At 39.8% G+C, this 24781-nt stretch overlaps 1 protein-coding gene across 1 annotated transcript in view; it reads right to left on the bottom strand.

Annotated features, from left to right (window-relative positions):
• asxl1 (ASXL transcriptional regulator 1) overlaps positions 1-24781 on the bottom strand; it is a 51077-nt gene that overhangs the window by 12135 nt on the left and 14161 nt on the right. Inside the window, exons 4-8 of the mRNA XM_037684454.1 lie at positions 19095-19212; positions 15185-15383; positions 11924-12075; positions 6649-6733; positions 90-256 (exon numbers count right to left, since the gene is read on the bottom strand). Of these exons, the coding sequence (XP_037540382.1) occupies positions 90-256; positions 6649-6733; positions 11924-12075; positions 15185-15383; positions 19095-19212 (721 nt within the window). The remainder of the gene's footprint in view (positions 1-89; positions 257-6648; positions 6734-11923; positions 12076-15184; positions 15384-19094; positions 19213-24781) is intronic.

The raw sequence follows: 24781 nt of genomic DNA, 5'->3' as shown, positions 1-24781 counted from the left end.
TTTAGTATACGTGGCTTAGACACAGGTGCGTTCTATAGCCCGAGAATTACGATACTAGTCTCTTCTCCTCAAAGGATAAAACCACAAACCTGTCTGTCCACCTCGGGCAGTAGCTGCAGCAACTGCTGCTGAGAGTGTGGAGGGAAAGCTGAGAACGTCCTCACATTGATGAGAGCTCTGATGTTGGTATTCACCAGGATGGAACCAGGTGTTTCGAAGTCCACATCAACACCTCCTCGGCTTCTCTTCATGGGACCTGAAACAACAAGAGTACAGTATACGGTCATTATGCACCCATCGACAAACTACTATACAGCAATCTATAGCAATGGCCCAGACAAGCAAAGACCTTGGATAACATTTGATCTTGATTTGTGACCATTTCTTGGAGCTGGGGTGATGAAAAGTGTACAGGACACCCCATCTAGTGATGATGCATTTGTGTATGACGTTTCAATAAATTATGTTGAGCAAATCAAATGTTATGGGCGGGACAATAGATGGTTTACGAATGTATTCCATAGTACAGCCGTCTTTTGATTGGCATGAGCTGTCTCGAGCTACAAAGTTTTTGATCTCTTTTATTATGTTTGTGTCTATGTACCGCTGTGATGGACTTGAGACCTGTTCAGGGTGTACCCCGCCGCTCAAACAGTGATAGCTGGACATGGGCACCAGTGACCCCTGCGACCCGAAAAGGAAGAAACGGGTAAAGATAATGGATGGATGGATGGATGGATGTTATAACATATAATGTACCGTAATGATAATAATTTAATAAAAATATTATACGTTGTTGATGTTGTATGCATTTTTGTTGATTTTTATGGTTTCCAGTGTTAAGCATTATATTTGTACTGATAACCCTTTTGTGTGAAGTTCTTTAGCACTTTATAAATTTGATTTGACCTTTTGTCACAGATTCTAGCAGTCTAGTCACTTAAAATCTGTTGAATGTTGAAAAATTCTGTGCAACACAATATCTTTCAAAACAGATTTCTCAGTCGTCTTCTTGGCACCTCATTTCGAACCCTTCTTTATTTAGTTTTTGTAGCGCTACAGCAGGGGTGTCAGTCATATGGACTGCTCACACCGGCACGTTGGGGGTCCAATTCGGCCGCTGGACAAGGTACCTAAAACAACAACTGCAATTTTTCAATAAAACTGCTATTTGTAATTTGTCCCGTAGGACAAACTAACCAGCAGATGGCAGCAACGCACCTTCTAATTTTAGCCTTGTGATTCAGACACATTTTCCCTCTGGCATTTTCATTATCAAAAATGTCAAAAAGGAAAACAGTTGGCACAGAGTGTGGAGTTTTCAAAGAAAAACTGACAAGCTCCTATTTATTTACAGAAGTGAAAGGGCAACATGTATGCTTGGTATGTATGCAGCAAGTTTCAGTATTAAAGGAATATATTGGGTGCTACCATGAGGACTCAGTATGGCAAAAAAAAAAAAAAAATACAACAGATTGCTAGTACAATTGAGACAAGAAAAAAACAAATTATTGGTGAGTCTGGGGAAGCAGTAGTCTATTTTAATCAGGCATTGAATGGTCAGTGATGAAGCAGTGAAAGCTAGCTACCTAATTGCCAATTAAGTAGCATAAACCTCCATAAGCCCTGAGAAGCGACAAGCTCCTGCCAACATTAGCCTGACATGAAACACTGATGCTGACAGGATTTCAGATCTCTCAGCAGATTAGGACAGTAAGTTGAAACACAAAGTCAAATCATTTGTTGCATCGTCTCTTGCAATAGACAAAAACACCAACATTACAGACATTGCTCTTCTTCTTCTTTCGAATTTTCCCTCTTCAGGGGTCTTCACAGTGAGTCATCCTCCTTCATCTAACTCTGTCCTCTGCATCCTCTGTCCAACTATCTCCATGTCCTCTCTAACTGCATCCATACATCTCCTTTTTGGTCTTCCTCCTGGCAGCTGCATTTCTAACATCCTTCTACCAATATACCCACTGTCCCTCCTCTGGACATGTCCAAAACATCTCAGTCTGGTCTCTCCAACTTCATCTCCTAGTTGTTCAACCTGTGCTGTACCTCTGATGATCTCATTCCTAATATTATCCATCCTTGTCACTCCTAAGGAGAATCTCAACATCTTCAGCTCTGCCACTTCCAGTTCTTTCTCCTGTCTTTTTGTCAATGCCACTGTCTCCAGACCATACATCATAGCTGGTCTCACCACTGTCTTGTAAACTTTTCCTTTGACCTTTGCTGACACCCTTTTGTCACAAATCACTCCTGAAACTTTTCTCCATCCACTCCATCCTGCCTGGAATCTCTTCTTCATCTCTTTACCACACTCCACATTTTCCTGGACAGTGGACCCAAAGTACTTGAAGATACTTGAAGCATCTATGTAATCTCTGCTCCTTGTAGCCTCACTGTTCTACCGGTCTCCCTCTCATTCACCCACATATCCTACTATGCCTGACTTCCATTCCTCTTCTTTCAAGTGCATACCTCCACCTCTCCAAGTTCTCTTCCACTTGTTCTCTGTCCTCCCCACAGATCAAATGTCATCTGCAAACATCAAAGTCATGGGGAATTCCTGCCTGACCTCATCTGTTAGTTGGTCCATCACCAGAGCAAACAAGAAGGGGCTCAGAGCTGATCCTTGATGCAATCCCACCTCCACCTTGAAGCTATCTGTCACTCCTACAGTCCACCTCATCACTGTCCTGCTGTCCTCATACATGTCCTGTACCAGTCTAACATACTTCTCTGCCACTCCAATTTCCTCATGCAATAACACACCTCCTCCCTCGGCACCCTGTCATGTGCTTTTTATAAATCTACAAAGACATATTAAAGCATCTGTGGTGCTCTTTCTTGGCATGAAACCGTACTGCTGCTCACAAATAGTCACCTCTCGTCTAAGTCTAGCTTCCACAACTCTCTCCCAGATCTTCATTGTGTGACTCATCAACTTAATTCCCCTGTAGTTGCTACAACTCTGTACATCACCCTTGTTCTTAAAAATGGGCATCAGCACACTTCTCCTGCATTCCTCAGGCATTTTATCACTCTCAAATATACCATTGAATATTTGGGTCAAAAACCTCACTGCTAACTCTCTACAGTTTCTATGACCTCTACTCTTTCTTTATCATTCTCTTCATTAATTATCTCCTCAAAGTACTCCTTCCATCTTCCCATCACACTCTCCTCACTTGTTAGAACATTACCATTCCTATTTTTAACAAGCCTAACCTTCTGCACATCCTTTCCAGCCTGATCCCTCTGTCTCACCAATCGGTACAAGTCCTTCTCGTCCTCTTTAGTGTCCAGCCTCCTATAAAACTCATCATACACCTTCTGCTTTGCCTTTGCTACCTCCCTCTTTCCTTTACATTGCATTTCCTTATATTCCAGTCTCCTCTCTTCAGTCCTCTCAGTGTCACATTTCTTCTTGGCTAACATTCATTTGAATAGCTTGTACTTCACTATTCCATCACCAGGTTTCCTTATCATCCATTCTCTGTCCAGATGACACACCAAGTACCTTCCCACCAGTCTCTCTAATTACTGTTGCTGTAGTATCCTAGTCATTTGGAAGCTCTTGCTTACCACCCAGACCCTTTAACAGTTCCTCTTAATTTCTCACAACATTCTTCTTTTCTGTTTCCACCATTTGGTCTTCTTCCCTGATTTTACTCGTTTTCTCTTCTTCACAACAACAGTCATTCTGCACACAACCATCTGATGCTGTCTGACCATGCTCTCCCCTGCCACATCCTTACAGTCTCAAATCTCCCTCAGGTTTCCTCTTCTACACAGAATGTAGTCTACATGCCTACTCCTTCCTCCACTCTTTTAGGTCACTCTATGTTCCTCCCTCTTTCCAAGTGAGGGGAGTGTGATGGGAAGATGGAAGGAGTACTTTGAGGGAGGAAAGAGGAAAGAAGGTGTAAAGGGGTAAGTGTTTATTACAGCCATTTCCATTCTCTGGGCAAAATCTACCACCATCTGTCCTTCCTGGTTTCTTTCCTTGACTGAAAACCTACCCATCACTTCCTCAGCCCCTCTGTTTCCTTCACCAACATGTCCATTCAGGTCTGCTCCAATCACCACTCTCTCCTCCCTGGTTATACCCTCTATCACGTTACCAAGATCCTTCCAAAATATATCTTACTTCCACTTTACATCAAACCTGTGGAGCATAACCACTGAAACATTTAGCATCAGGCCTTTTACTTCCACCTTCAGACACAACACCCTATCTAACACCCTTTTCACCTCTACTACATTCTTTGCAAATGCATCTTTCAGGATCATCCCTACTCCATTTCTCTTTCTATCCACACCATGGTAAAACAGTTTAAACCCTGCTCAAAAGCTGCAAGCCTTGCTGCCCTTCCACTTGGTCTCTTGGGAAACATACGACATCTACCTTCCATCCTTCTCTGCATCATGTTAGCTAGATTAGGGATGCACTGATCAACTTTTTTTTTTTACTTCCGATCCCGATACGTAAAACTGTATATCGACTGATACCGATCCAGTTCTGATATCATCATCATTATTGGTTTTATATGAGGCTGTAATAATCTCCTCTCAAGTACAGTTTGTACAAATATATGCATGCATGTCCAAAAGGGCAACTTGAGGTAAGTTGTATTAATGTTGGATAAGTTTCAAAGTTAGAATTAAATTATTCTAACACAAAACATGTTTCTTTTTATTCCTAGCTTTAAAGTGGATATTAAAGTGATTAATTTAAGTGATTGTTTGTATAGTCATTTATTTATTTATTTTTTTATAAAAGGGCAGATAATCATTTTTCTCTTCTTTCTGCTCTCTTTTCATTCAATGTTTTCTTTTTGATGAATTTGTTGTTTATTTTTGTTTCTTTTAAATGAATGAATAAATGAATTAAATAAAATAAAAAATTAATGGCTTTAAACATCTGCTAAGTTCATGGCATAAACCAACAGACATGTTCCTGTTTTTAGTATTTTACATCGCTTTATAATGTAGCTGTTTTTTTAATATATAATTTTATTGTAATTTTGAATTCATATGTTTGTTTTTTATGATTGTCTACTGTTGTACTGATATCTCCTGGAGGGTACACTATCTTGGCTGCAAGTATCAAGCTGCGAAATCCTTAATTTTCTACAACTGATAGCAGTTCGTCATTAATTATAATGAATTTTAGCAACTTCTCTGTAAACAATCGAGCTTCAGGGGCTTCAGCAATGTCTTCTTCTTGTTCAACCTGAAGCAAGCAGCTTGATTTCGGTCAGCCGCGCACAGTCTGTCCCTCCTCAGAGACAGGCAGACTGAACGGGGCAGATTGGACGCGGCTGGCCAGGGTCGAGTTGCCCGTTTCGGGTTGAGCAAAGAGTAGCGCCCCGCTGAAGCAACGGAGCTCGAATGTCTAACGTAAAACTAAATTTACAGCTGTTTAATGTGGTGCTATGGCTCTGCAGCCATTGCACGTTGCTGTCATGTTTTGTGGTGTTTCTAGTGTAAAATACTTCCACACAGCGGACATGTTTCAATGAAAAGTTGGTTAGCTGTTAGCCACAATGTTGCTCACTCAGTCCTCACGTTGTAGCGGCTGCAAACTATGAACTGGATTTCCTGAATGTGAGGCGGGTCTTATTACCCTGGGTTCATGAGACACGCCTCAGTTCAGAAAATACATTCCATAGTTTGAAGCCAACATGCATCATGGATCGGAAATCTCTGCAGGTTGGATCGGAAAAATCCCAAACGTAAATTATGCTGTATCGGAGGCCAACACCGGATTGGATCGACCCCATCCCTAAGCTAGATCTCTACTTTTGTCTGTCATTGTCCCCACATTTAGAGTTACCACCTTCAGTCCTACATTCTTGACGTTCCTCTTCTCTCTCCATCTCCTGACTTGTTTCTCTCCTCGTAGTCTTCGACTAACAGTAGCACAATTTACACCAGCACCCCGTTTTCAACAGCACCAGTGGCGGTCATTGTTAATGCGGGCCTCAACCTATCTGGTATGGTGTTGCTTAGATGAACTCGTATTAAAGTTTTGGCAAAAGTGTTTTAAGTCAGATGCCCTTCCTGACACAACCCTCACCATTAACCCAGGCTTGGGACCAGCACAAGAGATACACTCCCTAGTGGCTGGTCACGCAAAATGCGGCTGCATCGTACATTGGTCCTAAACACTCAAAAGTTCAGTGAGACTGCAGCTGAAATTTTGCCTATTTTCTCAAGGTTTACTTATGTAAATGAGGGTTATGTCTGATGAATATACTGAACACCAACCACTGCAGAGCTGTTAAAATGACTGATTATAACTGCAGTCTTAATAACTTCTGTGATTTAATTAACCCGATGCGTCAGTTTTCTGCACTCGAAGGACACAGAGCATGTCATGCAACTCTTCTGGGTGATACAGAATTCAATTTAAACCTTGAATGAACAGCAAGCAGACATTGCCAACAGCCTTGATGTGTCGGATCCATGTGAAACAGATCTAAACATAAAGGTGCTGATTTAACCATGATACACATTGAAATGTTGCCAGGTTTGATTTCTTCAAGGACTTATGTTGAAAATTGAACCATTGATATTTTCTGTAATGAGAAGGTGATGACCAGATGGTTTTCTCAGTGTGCATGGGATTTTTACCTGCAGGGACATGGTCTCCATTCACTTTAAGAGGAGTGAGAACAACACGAGGCATCATGACAGCTTTCTTCCTCTGTCTTCCCGACTGCACAAACAGAAATTAAACATGTTATAGATGAACACAGGCCATGCTCTGTTGGTTCAACAGATTCAACAAGATGACATCTATATCACAAAACAAGCATAAATCTAATGAAAAGCGTTTATCTGAGGTTCAGAAATGCTATTCTATTGAAAAAAAAGCATTATCTGTGTTTATGTTTATTGGGGTTGTGAAGAGTACTCATACACAGACAACGCTTTACCCATACAAAAACAGTAGGTACGTGTAGCCATTTCTGAATATTCAAAGTCTTGTTAAAACAGTCATATTAAAAGAATTAACGTGACAATCAGAAAAAAAAAATTAAACAAATACCGGCACCTGACAGTGACATGCAAACTTCCTAACAATGTTCTTGTAGTGTGGATGTTTTTTTTTTTCAAAATAACACCTACTGCCCACCACCCTCTCCCAGAAATAAAAAAAATATTATAAATTAATGATTAGATGAAAGATGTAAGCTAATTTTTTAGATTAGCTTCCAGCCACAATATGATTTTACATTTAAACTTGTTTAAACATTTAAACATGTCTGAAGTAAGATGACAAGGGAACAAAACTGAAAATGCGGTTTTGCACACAATTCACTGAAAATGGGAGTTGATGGTGGTGTGCAGAATGACTGCTGTTGTATAGAAGAGAGAAAGAGTAAAGTCAGACAAAGATCAAATGGTGGAAGCTGACGAAGGAAGAATGTTGTGAGAAGTTCAGAAAGGAGCTGTTAAAGGATCCGAGTGGTAAGAAAGCTTCCAAATGACTGGGCTACTACAGAAACAGTGATTAGAGAAATGGATAGAAAGGTACTTGGTGTGTCATCTGACAGAGAAAACAGGAAAATGGGAAACTAGTGGTAGAACAGTGAAGTGCAAGAAGCTATTCAAAGAAAGAGGTTGGTCAAGAAAAGATGGGACAGAGAGAGAGGACAGAGAATAGACAGGAATATAAGAGCAAAAATGGAGGTGGCGAAGACAAAACAGAAGGTGTATAAGAGTTATTTAAGAGGCTCATCACCAAAGAGGGACAGAAGGACTTATATGAGAAAGAGGCAGCGGGATCAGGCTGGAAAGGATGTGCAGAATGTTAGGCTTGTTAAAAATAGGAATGGTAATGTTCTCGCAAGTGAAGAGGGTGTGATGGGAAAATGGAACGAGTACTTTGAGGAGCTAATGAATGAAGAGAATGAAAGAGAAGAGGTCATTGAAACTGTGGACCAAGATGTGGGAAAGATTAGTGAGGGTGAAGCCTGGAAAGCTCTGAAAAGAATGAAGATGGGGAAGACAGTAGGACCTGAAGACATACCTGTGGGAGTTTGGAAATGTCTTGGAGAGATGGCAGTGAGGTTTCTGACTCAAATAGTCAATGGCATATTTGAGGGTGAGAAATGCCTGAGGAATGGAGAGGAAGTGTGCTGATGCCCATTTTTAAGAACAAGGGTGATGTACAGAGTTGTAGCAACTACAGGGGAATTAAGTTGTTGAGTCACACAATGAAGATTTGGGACAGAGTTGTGAAAGCAAGACTTAGATGAGAGGTGACTATCTGTGAGCAGCAGTATGGTTTCATGCCAAGAAAGAGCACCACAGATGCTTTGACAATGCTGATGGAGAAGTACAGAGAAGGTCAGAAAGAACTCCATTGCGTCTTTGTGGATTTAGAAAAAGCATCGGACAGGATTGATGTTAGACCGGTACAGGACATGCATGAGGACAGCAGGACAGTGGTGAGATGTGCTGTAGGAGTGACAGATAGCTTCAAAGTGGAGGTGGGATGCATCAAGGATCGGCTCTGAGCCCCTTCTTGTTTGCTCTGGTGATGGACCAACTAACAGATGAGGTCAGGCAGAAATCCTCATGGACTATGATGTTTGTGAGAACAGGGAATAGGTGGAAGAGAACTTGGAGAGATGGAAGTACACAATTGAGTGGAATGAAAGTCAGCTGTAGTAAGACAAGAGTCCATGTGTGAATGAGATTGAGGCAGGTGGAACAGTGAAGACCTCAAGGACTTAGGGTCCACTTTCCAGGAAAACAGTGAGTGTGAGTGTGTAAAGAAGTGAAAAAGAGAGTCCGGGCAGGATGGAGAAAGGTTTCAAGAATGATTTGTGACAAAAGAGTGGCAGCAAAGGTCAAAGGATAGGTTTAAAAGATAGTGACATCAGCTACGTAGAAGGGTTTGTAGAAAGCAACATGGACAAAAGGACAGGAGATATGACTGGAAGTGGCAGAGCTGAAGATGTTAAGATTCTCGTTGAGTGTGACAAGGATGGAGAAGATTAGGAATGAGATCAGAGGTAAAGCACATGTTGAACAGGTTGTATTTTTTGTACTTTATACATCAGAAAAGCTTGGCTACACCTGAGCTGCAAATTCAAATGCTCATGGAGGATAAAAGTCTGCGTCTGCAACAGTAGCAAGACGAAACAAGCTTTAAAACTTTTCCAAAAGCAGAAGGGGCCTAAAGTATGGAAATACTTCAAGCTAGTGTTGTAGTACTCAAAACCAGTCTTGGTCTCAAGACCACTTTTTGATGGTATTGGTCTTGTCTCAGACTCTAATGCATTTGGTCTTGTCTGACATTGACGACTCTGGATTTTATTTCAAGACCAGTCAAGACCACAACTGTGGAAATATCACTAAATTGTCAGAACATTGTCCAGTTTATTTGTTAACATCTTTGTTTTTATTGGATGCAAAACGTTCTGGTTCAGATCCAAGCGATAACATGACTCATTGCTAAATAAATTTTTTGTTACCACTGTCACGCCCACCCCCTTTCACTCGCACGTGTCACTCCCAGTGTTGCCAGATTGGGCGGTTTACTGCCAATTGGGTGTTTTTTTTTCTGATTTTGCTGGCAACTCTGTGAAGATTTTTGCTGGATTGTTGCATTTTGCCACATGTTAAATTACCTTGGCTTGTACTGATGTGCTTCATGTTCAAACAGTAAATATATTGTAACAATATACTGATTGGGCAAATTTTTGTGTGATGGAGGTTTTTAACAGGTTTTTGGACTGGAAAACCTTGAACTTATCTGGCAAGACTGGTCACTCCAAGAAAGTGATAAGTGATTGTCTGGGCATGGGAGAAGATATCTGCCATATTATCAGTTATAAAATCCGGCTATTTAAATCACAAAGAATATACTTGTAACTAATATTCATTTATGTAACTTTTTAGGTGTATATCTACTATAATAAGACCAAGGATAACCATATAGTAGCACAGTGGTTTCGAGTTTGGACTTATTAAGTGTTTTGCCACTTCAGTTTTTAAGACTTGGCATGTGATGAAACTGGTTCCAATTTAACAGTTGTGTAATTTTATTGTTAAATCACATGAAGTTAGGCCACTGAATGTTTGATTTCTTTATATAGGTTTGAAATTTTATAAAAGCAAACTTAAAGTTGCAGTATGTAACTTTTATAATAATATTTTATAATAAAATTTTATATTTTATGTATTTTATTTGAGGTCTTGGTCTCGTCTTGGTCTTGCCTTCCCTCGGTCTTGGTCTCGACTTGGTCTCGGACCCTAAAAGTCTTGGTCTTGTCTTGGTACACTCTGGTCTTGAACACAACACTACTTCAAGCTAGCAGAAAATAAAAAGGGGCTTGTTTGAGCTAGGGGTGGGCGATATGGCTCAAATATAATATTGTGATATTTCAGAGCATTCTGGCGATAAAGATAAATTTCGTGACATAACAAAAAAAAAACAGAAATCAGTTATTCATTTGACAAAATGTTGCTTTGCAGTATTATATAAAAACTAAAAAAAACAAGGGTTAATTTTACTGAAAGTACTTTATTTAGTATTCAGTCTCAAAGTATAAAAATAAAAAATAAAAATGATCATTCTGTTATTTAGATTGAAAACATCTGCACAAAATATAGATCAACAAATTCCACCACAAAAACTAAAGTGCAGGTGAAGTTTCCCAACTAAATAAACTGACGCTTAAGATCTGTTGAGCATAAATGTAACATACAACAAAAAATATGTTGTCTTTAAATGAGCTATAACTTCCAGAACCTGACATGGTGATCAGCTGACCCTGAAGCTTGTTGGGTGTTTCAGCTTCCTCTGTTCCTGCAGGAATGATTCATTTCTCTGATGCTCTGTCTTTGATCACCTGACTCTGTTCTTTGTCCATGGACTGTGGAACTAAGAGACAGACCTGCGCGTGTTTGTACCGGCAGTTTAGAGTGGGGGAGACCCGCACCGGCAGCCCAGAGCAGGGTGCGGAGAAAGAAAAAAGACTAGCTGCGTTTGTACTGGCAGCTCAGAGTGGGTTGTGGGGGGAGGGAGAGACAGTTGAGCTGTCTGTACCGTGTTGTTTGTTTTTATCTTTTTAGCTAGCTAGTATTGCGCATAACTAGTTAGCATTACGCCAGTACAGACAGGTGGGGGGGGGGGGGGGGCAGTTCGGTTTGGTCGTTCGGCGCGCTCGGGCGCTTGACACATTATGTCATGAAATTAGCATATCATGATATAATTTATTTGCCCGGGCAAGCTTTTTTTACCGGTATTATCGTGAACAATATGATATGGCCCAGCCCTAGTTTGAGCTGCAAGGAATAATTCAAAATCTTATTTCTAACCTACAAATCTTTCAACAACCTAGCTCCATCTTATATTACAGATCCTATTGTTCCATACTTTCCTAACATCGCACTTCGCTCTCAGAATGCAGGTTTATTTGTGGTTCCTAGAGTTTCTATAAGTACCGTAGAATGGGAGGCAAAGCTTTCAGTTATCAGGTCCCTCTCTTGAAGAACCAACTTCCAGTTTTTGTCCATGAGGCTGACACATTATGCATATGAATGTTTCTGTTCAGTGCCCTGAGATGACTTCTGTTGTAACTTGGCGCTCTATAAATAAACTGAATTGAATAAGCTCTTTAACAAATGATTCTTCAGAAAGTTTAAAAGTTGTTGAGGTGTTTCCAATACTCAAAGAATGGACTCTACTCTGAATAGCTGTTAGTTACACTACTTAGTCTCTTCCCTGATTAATACAATTGAGATCACTACTGCAGGTAAGACACTGCCTCCTCATAATTAGTCCACAACAGTCCAAATGACTAAATTAGAAAAGGCCACCTGTGTAGAAAGTGTGCAACATGTTAGAAATGTGTAAACAAGAAATAATGCAGTTGTTTATGATGCTGACTTGTCTGGACCGGCTCAGTCTGGTCTGGGTCTGTTGTGGATCCGTGCGGCCCTGTTGCCCTGCTGCTCTGCTCAGACGAGTCTGAGGCTGGGAGGTGGGAGGTTGCAGCTCTGTGGAGCAGGAGGCGTTGGATGAACTCTCATCCACTGAGCCTAGAAAACCAAACACATACAGTTATAAAACATAATGAAGCTGATGAAAAAATGTCTCCACCTCAGACAGACCTGATGTTTAGTTTTTCTCGTCAACACACGCTGACAGGACAAACTAATTTGTGGTGATAAAAGTGCTTCTGTGAAAAGAAAACCAACTGTCCCCAGAACCCATTCAAAAACAGCTTTACCCACCAACCCTGCTACAACACTGGAGAAGGTATTTTTTTGTGATGTAATGTGTTTGTCACCCAGTGTTCAACTTCACTTTTGTTAAATATTTTAGAAAGGTCAAAAATGTGACAAAAAGGACCAAAAACCCACTGATCACTGTCAGACTTGTACTGCACTAACTGGTGTTCTTGACGTAATGTGCATCAAAAAGGTTTCTTTTTTATTTTATTGACATTTAGCATCAAACTTAGCATGTACTTCAGTGATTAGTCACACAACATTCTCTTGAATGTCCCTTTTTAGGAATACGCTCAGCCAAAAAAAGAAAGTCTGATTCATCACAACTTGAACTCCTCCATCAGTCCATACATCCATACTGTACATCCAGCCATATATATACATACATACATACATGTGTGTGCACATGTGTACATGTCTGTACATACATGCATATGTACATTTACATACATGCATATATACATGCATGCATACATCAGTGTTTTCCCTAACATTCTAGCAGGGCTTGTATAATGCCTACCCAACTGTAATATGTAAAAACTTACACATTTGTGAGTGGCAAAAGTGTGTGAACCTCTAGGATTAGCAGTTAATTTAAAAGAAGAAATCAGAAAAAAGAAAAAGAAAAAGTCAGATGTTTTCAATAAATCAAGTCAAGGTTCTTTATTGTCATTCCACCACACGTGGTACATGTAGTGGTCTAATGGAACAAAATTTTGTGCACAGGATCCCAGTTACATGTGATGATGATCAGGTGTGAGTGGACACCCTGTTTGATTTAAAGAACAGGAAGTCTGCTTTTCACAACATGTTTGTGGAAGTGGATCATGGCATGAGCAAAGGAGATTTCTGAGGACCTCAGAAAAAGAGTTGTTGATGCTCATCAGGCTGGAAAAGGTTATAAAACCATCTGTAAAGAGTTTGGCCTCCACCAATCCACAGTCAGACAGACCTCATACAAATGGAGGAAATTCAAGACCCTCCCCAGGAGTGGTGGACCAACGAAGATTACTCCAAGAGCAAGCAAGGCGTGTCAGTTCGCTTCCGCACCCGACTTACTTGACGGTTCCGTCAAGTGGAGGGGTGGGCTTGACACAAGCTGAATGGTTACAAATGTAGATAATGATGTTTAAGCAATCTGTTAAAATACACCAAAATGCAGGAAATCACATCTACTTTATAAAATTTTCAGGGGGAGGATCCGCACACACACACCCCGGTCCGCTCACTTCTTGCATTCTGGCATTGACCAGTTTACAAATTAAGCCCTGATCAAAAGTTACCGGAAACGTTTAGCTGCAGTTATTGCTGCACAGGGGAGTCACACCAGATACCGACAACAAAGGTTTACATACTTTTGCCACTCACAAATTTGTAATACTGCATCCTTTTCATCAATAAATAAATGACCAATTATAATTTTGTTTCATTTGTTTACCTGGGTTCTCTTCATCTACTTTTAGGACTTGTGTGAAAATCTGAAAATGTTTTAGGTCAGATTTATGCAGCAATATAGGAAATTCTATAAAGGGTTCACAAACTTTCAAGCACCACTGTACAACACAAATGATCCCATGATCGCAGTCTTGTGGTTTCAATGTCCAACAGTAAAATGTAGGTCAATACATCTAGTTTTTTTTTATTTTAAGTTGATCATAAAATTGCAACAGGAACTTGCATACATGTTTTTTTGTGTGTGTTTTAAGGACAACTTTCAGAGTGCTGTGGAAAGGGTCTTAAATCTACAGACCACAACATATAATCTTCCCAGCTAGGGCTGGACGATATGGACCAAAATTAATATCTCAATATTTTAAGAAAAATTGTGATATACCATAAATATCTCTTTTTTTCCCATAAAGTAATAACAAAAATATATTTCTGAGTCAAAGCTTGTCCCATTTGTCACACATTCACATTTATTAACAACAGCTGTAACTGTACAAAATAAATGTCTAAAATATAAACCATTTACATATATTAAAGTTTGTTTTATAGACATTTATTTATATATATATTAAAGAATAATCCTTTTCAGCTGCGCTGCCTTCACGTTAGTAAGCGTGTGTGAAGCTGCAGTGAGGGGCTGCTTGAATTCAGCGAAGGAGGAGGGTGCGTGAAGTTGGACGGGCAGAAAAAGAACTACTGTACACAGATTTTCACGTCTTACAGGTAGCGCCACATTAATAAAGCAGTAGCTAATCATATCACTAAAGACATGGTCCTTAGAGGCTAATAAGACGGCTAACTTTAGCCATCTTGTTAGCCGTTAAGGACTGTGTCTTTAGCGATATGATTAGCCACTGCTTTAATGTCGCAACACCTCCCTGTTCCTCTCATAAGACACAGCACGACTACATGAGTTTTATACAGTGGTTTGTTTCAGGGAAGGAGGCTGAGTCTGTCAGACCTGCAGCTTCACAAATGCTTCATACTCCACTTACAGCGCCGTTATAAATGGGGAAAAAGATTTGTAGTGCTGACCTTTTATCGGGACTTGTTTTCAGGATCGTCTACAGAAATCATTTTTCTGCTGCTCATCTGACAATTTAAATCCAAATCATCTCCGAAAGAACAGCCATTGTTTTTCATTTAGTTCAGCAGCTAAGCTGCTCTTTATATATCTTCCGTGTTTACTTCTTTTACTGAATGTTTCCTGCCCACCTCCTGGAGAAGCAGGAAGCGTGGAGAGCGCGCAGCTGAGGGGCTGGGTTTGTATTCAAGGAGAGAGAAGGAGGGGGCCACGTGGAAGAAAGAAGAGCAGGCAGATTTTCAAGTATAATTTTGTTTATATGGAAATAGTCTCATCTTATATCACAAAAAAATTATAGCAATATTTTTAAAATATCAAGATATCACCCAGTTCTGTTCCCAACTGAAACATCTGGTTAGTGAATTGTGTGGGTTGTAGGATTACCATCGTCTAAAATAGCTGTAACAGTCGTCTCGGTGAAGTCACAGGCTTCCTGCTCAATGGTTTCTGTCGTGTCAGTGGGGACCCCAGCTGATCCTGAAACTGGGGGGTGGCTGCTGGAAGCAGGAAGTCCAGAGCTGCTGGCTTGTTCCGATACTGCCTCAGACTCTGACGATGGCTTCGTCCACTGGAGAGCATTCTTCTACAAAGAACCAACAGCACAGAACAGAGCAGAAGCTTTTAAAGAGTGGCACTTCCTGCTGAAGCACATGCTAGTTAGCTTCAATAAAACATCATAAACAGGTGGGATAATAAAATGCTGCTTGAGGAGGCAGACAGAAATATAGACTGAAAAATAAGTCTCAAGCAATTAGTCCTTGTACAAAGACTAGAAGTCAGGGCTTCAAAATGACTGAACCATGAGCTGCAGAAGGTTCTGATGGCCTAACACTTCAACAAGGTATAGGCAAGAGATATGAAAAGTAAAAAAAATAAATTAAATAAATTAAATTCCTGTGCTGAAGAGGGTATTTGAGCTAAAATCTAAATCTGAGGAAGCCTGAGAGTCAGTGCACTCTCTGTATTTTGGGGTTATCTGAGAGAAAACCCAAAGTCCTACATCAGTGAGACGCTGCATAAAGGAAAACAAAATGCCAACATTTGGACGTTGAATTTGTGCACATGCCAAACAAAATTGTTGGAGAAGAGTGTGTTCGCAAAATATTTTACACAATTTTTAGACAGTTCAAAAGTTAGCATGAGACAATAATTACAGTGGTGCTTGAATGTTTGTGAACTCTTTATAATTTTCTATATTTCTGCATAAATATGACCTAAATCAGATTTTCACACAAGTCCTAAAAGTAGATAAAGAGAACCCAGTTAAACAAATGAGACAAAAATATCATACTTGGTCATTTTATTGAGGAAACCTTTGCTTTCAGTATTTGGTGTATGTAGTATGAGGCCGAGTTCACTACATACATGTATGGTGTATGTATCTATCTATGCATCTACCATATCTATCTACCATATCTATCTATCTACCATATCTACCTATCTATCTATCTATCTATCTATCTATCTATCTATCTATCTATCTATCTATCTATCTATCTATCTACCTATCTACCTACCTACCTACCTACCTACCTACCTACCTACCTACCTACCTACCTACCCACCCACCCATCCATCCATCCATCCATCTATCTACCATATCTACCATATCTATCTACCTATCTACCCATCGATGAGTGGTGAAGGCTGCACAGAAATCTGTCGGAATCAGTCTCCCCACCATCACAGACATCTACACCTCCAGATGCAGGAAGAGGGCCACCTGCATCATGAAGGACCCCACCCACCCAGCACACACACTTTTTGCCCCACTCCCCTCAGGAAGGAGGTTAAGGAGCATTAAGTGTAGAACCACTAGACTGAGGAACAGCTTCTACCCTGAGGCTGTTAGACTCATGAATCTCTAACTAGAATAATCACTGTGAAAAACCATATCATGTTGCTGCTGATCTGTTTCATGTTGCTGCTGATCTGTTTCAATGTTGATGTGTTCATGCGTGCACATCTGCTCACAGACTCATGTTCATGTTTGTGCTGATGTTCAATGTTTTATGTTATGAGTGCTTAGTGTATATTTAGTTGATGTTTTTCTTAGTTCATATCTTAGATGTTATTACTGTTTTTCTTATACATTTTATTGTTGGATGTAACTGGGACCCTGCATACATAATTTCGCTCCACCACATGTACCACATGAGGTGCGAATGACAATAAAGAAACTCTGACTCTCTGACTCTGATCTATCTATCTATCTATCTATCTATCTATCTATCTATCTATCTATCTATCTATCTATCTATCTATCTATCTATCTATCTATCTATCTGATGATGATCATCTCTCAGTTGAAGATTCAGTGATGCAACTAGAAGATAGCAGATGTGTCTTAGCGCATTTTTTTCCCCTTTCTTTCTTTGCAGAGAAGCAAATACTTCAGACAAACAATGCATTTCATTGAGGAAGACAAAGATAATGTTACTAACACTGATATATATTTATCGCTACATTACATTTATTGTTCTGAATTAGGCCTGTTGCGATAAACAATAAATCAATTAATCGTATGATGAATGAAAATTATCGACCTCGTTTTCATTTATCAGCTTTATCGTTTCTTCGTGTCTCTCTCTTTCTACAGAAGGCAAGGCTCAACTACGGTGCTCTTCACTGACCCCTCCCTTTCTCTTTTCTCTTTAAAATCTGTTTTAACCATCCAAAATCGCATTTTTGGATTGTTAAAAGCATCTAAGCTGTGACGCTAATCTACGAGCTAAACTAACAGGCCGACCTCGGGAATAAACCGCTGTCTTGTCGAAGCTCCAAAATTCATGGTTGAAACCCGTGCCTTTGTGTAAAAAGTTGTTTTTCTCTGCAAAAAAAGCTGAGAACTTGTTTAATGATTTTTTAATTAAAAGCTTTGTGTGAAAAATGCTATGCTAAAGAGCTCAAACCACCGAGCGTCCGCCATGTCAGCCCATGTCATGTCAAGGGCCTTCCCTCCCATTTTTCTTAAAGAAACACACTGCTCAACTATCCATCTTTTGGTTCAAACAGTCTTATACTGCCATGAGGTGGTCAACAAAGGTACTACATGCAAAACAAATCAACATTTTTTTCTAAAATTTGACAATTAATTATTGTTAAATTTCAAACAATATTATCGTTTATCGCAATAATTTCTGAGACAATTAATCGCCCAGCAAAATTTGTTATCGTGACAGGCCTATTCTGATTAAAGTTTTACATGGCAATAGCCTTTACTAGGTTATCTAAACGTTTGCTTGCTAGATTAAGGATTATTGAGCATGGACTTTGTCGTTTGCTTGCTAACTTGAGAGGCACGTTGCTAATGACAAGTGAGTTAGAGGATTGAAGAGAATTTATTATTGTTGATTTGTTTTACAGATCCATCCATCATCTTTTACCCGCTTCTTCCTTTTTGGGTCGCGGTGCCCACTGATGCCCATATCCAGTCATCACTGTGTGAGAGGCTGGGGACACCCTAGACAGAACTCCAGTCCATCCATCACAGGGCCACATAGAGATAAACAAGACAAAAACATTCACTCTCACACATCTAGGGACAATTTTAGAGTTTCCAATCAGCCTAACATGCATGTTTTTAGTCTGTGGGAGGAAACCAGAGTACCCCGAGAAAACCCACATATTCACGGAGAGAACATGCAAACTCCACCAGAAAGGCCCCTGGACTGGGATTTGAACCAGGGTAACCTGCTCGCTGAGAGGCAGCAGCTCTACCAGTTGCGCCACCATGAAAATACCATGCCCTGTTCAGCAAAATACACTAAACAGTATTGATCCCTGCTTTGTTTGTACTGAAAGTGAAACTTAAGTGAATGACAATGATTTGAAAATAGTCTTCATGTGCTCTCTGCTATACATTGTACAATTATGGCTGGTTCCCAGCATTTGAGGGGTGAAAATTAGAAGTGCTTATATTGGCGCATAATGGGACAATTATCACCGATACCGATAGGTTCCTAAACCTCTATCGGTCGAGCTTTGAGTTTTACTGCCAACAAAAGTCATGGCCTATATTTCTGATCATTTTGATATATAATTTGCATGTTTTATTTTAAAATTGTGTGACAAAATATTTGACAAAGCCTTGGAACTGTGCAGTAATAAGGGTGGATCAGTGCATACGTATTGACTGTCACCTTAGTTCAAAATGAGCAACAGAACAGCTGGTCTGTAGAGTGGAAACACCACATTTAAAAGATGAAGGCAGCATGTTATTCAGAACACCTCCTCTCTGACAAACACTCCCACCACTGTGTTAAGTAAATGACCAAAATCTGAGAGCGAGTACCTTCAGAGTGAAGAGGCTCATTCGTCCAGGGAGCTTAAAGAAGATGCTGTTCTTCACTCTGTCTCCTCTGACCTGGGAGTGCAGCATGGTGACCAGGCAGGCCAGAGGAGCTGTTCCACTGTATACAAACAAACAAACAAAACAGTCAACGAAAGTCAGCACATAGTACTGAGGTACAAGTCTCATTCTGGTGCTTTTAGAACACTAAGAACAATTTACATAACCTGGAGCCATGTGAGAATTATTTTGTTTTAATTTGGGGGATGTGAATGGACCAAAGCAAAAACTTATAAATTGAATGCTCTTCCAGGACTCTGACCAAGAAAACTGCATTGCTAGAATTAGTAGGTCCTAAGCTAACTACTATCATTATCTGCCATGATGTGATGTTCTTTGAACGTTTGAGGCACAAAGTAAAACCAGTTCTCCATTGGTATGTACTACTCTAATCGCTTAGTTTCTATTTGGTTCTACTCAAGTGTGGGCGTGTCTCCTTTGGGAGTATGTCCCTCACTCCGTGGGGAGGCGGTAGTCGAATTTCTTTTTTTTTCTTTTTTTTATTAACTCCATACCTTCGAATGTAGCCGTGGGCGAAGAACTTTCCACACACCTCCCAGTACACTTGTTTGTTCCTTGTTGCTATGTCCAACTCGCGCTATATGCACTCATCAGCCAAAATGGATAAAAAGGTTTGCACCTCATGACTGGTCCATGGTATTACATGGGATTTGCAGCTTGCCATCTATATCTCGGGAAAGTACGTTCTGCAACAATTGGATTGAAAATGGCACTTCAGGAGGAGTTTGCAAGTATAGCCATGGTTTATCCAGTGATGTCAATCCGCAAGCCAATCAACAGCTGCAGACTGTCGACGTCAAAAATCACGTGGGTGTCTCGCTTGGAACAACGGCTGAGGCGAGTCTACAAACCAAGCGGAACAGGTGATGAATACACAATTGGCTGAGGCTGACGATGCAAACTGATTAAAGCCATGCCCATTGAGAATCAGCTTAAGTGTGACTCCTGGAACACCTTCTGCTGAAGGCTTGTAAGATTCTTTAAAAATCAAACCAAAATCCCTCAACACAGCTCAACTACTGACAGCTACTTTGTTGCTGCTGTCATTTGTGAATGTCAGTGCATCAGTGAGCAACATTAGGTTGGGCTTGGGCCAAATGCTCTGCACTGAACCATGGTACACAGTGTTGTTGTCAAGTGTTACTACAATGTTTAAATAGGGGTGCACCGGCCCCGATTTCCTTAATTTTGGAAAATCGGAGATAGGTCAATACTTGGATGAGAAACCAATTTTACTGATTTTTTGTAGTTTTAACAACAATTGTCTAAACTTCATTTATATTTCAGAGCACTACCTCATGGCCAGTTAAAACAAGTTTGTATTGTTTCTAGGATATTGTTCAAGGGTATATTTTTCAATAAAATAAAATTGGAAAATTGAAGGTGCATTGTGACTTTATAACACCTGACAGTGTCGCTTATAAAACAAACTCTGTATCGGCCAAAATCGGAATCAGCAGTTCAGACTTTTAGAGACTGATGATCGACCAGACAACTGCAATTCAGTGCACCCCTAGTTTAAATGGCTAGGGAAAAACAAGTAACCAAATGTTTAATATTGGGAGTCAAAATACCCCCCCCCCCCCGGAATACCCCAGAATAAATTAGTATTAGTATTGTCCAATCACAGTGATCTGATGGTGTGAAAGTCAACACATAGGTCCTAATACCAATCAAAGCCAACACGTAGGCCCCGAAACCCATCAAAGCAACATGTAGGCCACGAAACCCATCAAAGCAACACGTAGGCCCTAACCATCAAAGCAACACGTAGGCCCTAAAACCCATCAAAGCAACACGTAGGCCCTAAAACCCAACAAAGCAACAGGTAGGCCCTAAAACCCAACAAAGCAACAGGTAGGCCCTAAAACCCAACAAAGCAACATGTAGGCCCTAAAACCCAACAAAGCAACACGTAGGCCCTAAAACCCAACAAAGCAACACGTAGGCCCTAAAACCCATCAAAGCAACACGTAGGCCCTAAAACCAATCAAAGCCAACATGCACATCCCAGTACTCAAAGCAACATGTCGGCCCTAATACCCATTAAAGCCAACACACAGGGCCTAATAGCCTTTAAAGCAAAACATAAGTTCTAAAAACCATCAATGCAGCACTTAGGTCCTAATAACCATCAAAGCCAACTGCCATACAAGAGATATGTTTATGCATTGGGCAAAACATGAATAGTGATGCAAAAAATTTAAACAATGTGTAACTGCACTGGTCTCAAAAATGCACGCTTCATACTTAGGCCTGTCGCAATAAACAATACAATTAATCGCATGATGAATAAAAATTCAATTCAATTCAAAAATACTTTATTAATCCCAAAGGGAAATTATTTAACTCATTAACTAATTATCAACCTCATTTTCATTTACCGGCTTTATCGTTTCTTCGTGTCTCTCTTTCTACTGAAGACACTGGATGATAAAAAGGCTCAACTCCGATGCTCTTCACTGACCCCTCCCTTTCTCTTTAAAATCCGTTTTAACCATCCAAAATCGTGTTTTTGGATCATTAAAAGCTGCTAAGCTGAGAAGCTGAGCTAACAGGCCGACCTCAGGAATAAACCTCCATCTTGTCGAGCTCCAAAATTCATGGCTGAAACCCGTGCCTTTGTGTAAAAAGTTGTTTTTCTCTGCAAAATGAAGCTGAGAACTTGTTTACTAATTTTTTATTAAAAACTATGTGTGAGACATGCTATGCTGCTCGACTAGGCATCCTTTGGTTCAAACAGTCTTACACCTTCATCATGTGGTCAAAAAAAGTACTACACTCCAAAGAAATCAACATTTATTCTAAAATTTGACAATTAATGTTAAATTTCAAACAATATTATCGTTTATCGCAATAAGTTCTGAGACAATTAATCGCCCAGCAAAACGTGTTATCAAGACAGGCCTATTCATACTGATGTCCAGTTCCTTTATTCCACTCTAGATCCACATAACACCATGAAAACTATATAAAAAAATACAATGCATCTTTAAGCATAAACTTCCATAAGTAACATATAATACTGACTTCTTTTTTTTTCTCTCGCAGTATTATTGTATACAAGGCTTAACAATATAACTTTACAGTTATTAACATTACCGTGTTGGCAAGATAAAGATCAGTTGCAGAAATTTGAGGGAGCCTCTGCGCTGTCCTGTCCGTCTGGCTTATTTTACATTCAGTCCCGCTTCGCTCTTATGTGTTTCAGACAAATCATTTAAACTCAATAAACCCACATGAATTCTAAGAAACATGTTGCAAACATCTGACGTACCTGAATATAGAATATTGCTCAAAGAAGTAAATATGTTTTGACCACGGGAAAACAGTGTCTTTCCAATTTCTGGGTTGCCATGGCAATAAGAAACGGCAGTTAAGCACACATTACACAAGGAACTAAGTGCATTGCAATGAATTGTATAAACTAGGACGACACATTTGCAACAAAAGGTAAAAGATTACATTTCACAGGTAAATATCATTTATCCAAAATAAATGATTCAGTGCCCTCTAGAGCTAGTCTCAGAATTGCAATATTGATCATTTTTGTTTCCAACAACATCCACTAGATGTGAGACACACATTTCTATGATTCTAACCCAACATTTATGTATGTTTAGATGTAAAATGTTGGACTGATAACACCAGAAGAAAACAAACAAGGAGCACTGAACCAGTGACGGTATTTAGCTTCACGGACACACTCACATGTGTTTCAGATGAACTGAAAGAAAGTTTAGAAAAAGTTTCTCACAAAGGATGAATTCTTTTATGAAATCTTTGCTGATAAAGATAATGTAATGATCGAGCTGCACGGTGCATGTCACAAACATAGAATACCGCCCCTGTCAAGTGTTTGTTAGGCCAGTTTATTCAGTGAAGTTATGTTTTCCTGCACCCAATATATGTGTTACATAAACTTAAATTAGGAGAAAATGCCTCGTCACGTCCAGCAGTAATTTAATTTACTGCTAACTGGTTTAAACCCTGATATAGACAAGTTAGGACTGAGGACTCTGTGCCGGGCGGGACACTGATATCCAGTTGATGAGCATACAGACATGTATAAGGTATGTCCCACTCCTGATCCAAGGGACAAGTCAGTTTCAATTGTTAGAATATATTCCATTGATTAAAAAAAATAATAATAATTTAAAAAAATCACACATTGGATGTATAGGCTTTATTAAAAGGTAAATGAGAATGTATTATAAACTCTTTTCTACATTCTGAGCAACTTTCCTGAAAATCAGTTGACCCAAAATTGTTGTTGAAGCCAGGAATCAGGATAATCTTAAGAGAAACTGGCATAGATTTTATTTCACTAAAACTACCAATACGTTTCTATTTCTCAACTAATTTTAACTGAGTTGGTTCCATTTAATTTTGCTATTTTAGCTGCATCCAATAAAATGGGTGTTATTACAATTTGGGAACTTTGATAATGCAAAGACCATGCCGTGAATCACAAAATTAATAAGCAATGCTTACTTTATGCCACTATTATTATTATTTTTGTTAGTTATTTTCAGTGTCTACAATTCAGAACAGTTGTAAATTCTTCAGCTTTATTTTGAACCAGACATAAAATGACACTTGCGTGTGCACTTTGCACAGCAACCGACCACGTACAATCTAGGGAAAAAAATGCATGTGCGCGCAGGGAGGTATCGGAGACATGTCTGTGTTGCATGCCGTTTGTACGGATAGTTTGAGCGGGGCTGGGGGGGTGGACACAGCTCAGCGTGAGGGAAATGGAGCTAACGCATCTGTATTACGCAACAATAGCTTAGTGCTACATCAGTTGTGTGTGTGTGTGTGGGGGGAGGGGGGTCCGGTAGGCAGGGCGCTTGGTTCTGTTGACAGGGCAGGGCACCATGCTTCAATACTGGTAGGGGAAACACTGCTGGAGGGGATCTGTACGGAGGAGTGGGCCAAAATTGTTGCTGCAGTGTGCAAACTTGGGTCAAGAACTACAAGCAACGTCTGACCTCTAACTGCAAACAAAGTTTTCTGTACCAAATATTAAGTTCCGTTTTTCTATTGGATCAAATGCTTATTTCATGCAATAAAATGCAAAGTGATTATTTTAAAACCATACAATGTGATTTTCTGGATTTTTTTTTTCAACTTACCTTCTGTTTAGAGTTGACAACAAGCCAGAGTTCATGGAAAGAGAAAACAAAGTTATTTAGGAAATACAGTGGATGAAGCTTTGCATCTGCCTGTAAAACATACTAAAATATCAAGATTTAAATAACTCATGGAACAACATAGCATTCAATACAACAGTTTTATGTACTAGTTATGAAAACTAGGTGTAGGTTAATATGTCAAGCACTTTTATTTTACAAAAAAGACAATGTTTCTATACTTTCTGGTGAAACTCACAGCCAATGAGCTTCAGGCCACAGCTCCTAAAAGCAACATCTGCAACAGAGGCCCTGAACATGGCCCAATCCGAGTCCATGACCCCAAGCTCAGATGAGATCTTTTAACTGTCCACAAAGTTGAACAGTTGAAGATCTCACAAACAATATGGAAAATAAATAAATCAGAATTCAAGAGTTCTAGCAGTATCTCTACATCAGTAATGCTGCAGGTTT

The sequence above is a fragment of the Nematolebias whitei genome, chromosome 11 (assembly GCF_014905685.2).
Source record: "Nematolebias whitei isolate Nwh7 chromosome 11, NemWhi1, whole genome shotgun sequence".
In the NCBI taxonomy this organism is placed as follows: Eukaryota; Metazoa; Chordata; class Actinopteri; order Cyprinodontiformes; family Rivulidae; genus Nematolebias; species Nematolebias whitei.
The sequence above is the reverse complement of the archived record's forward strand: the minus strand, read 5'-3'. Positions and strand labels throughout refer to the sequence as shown.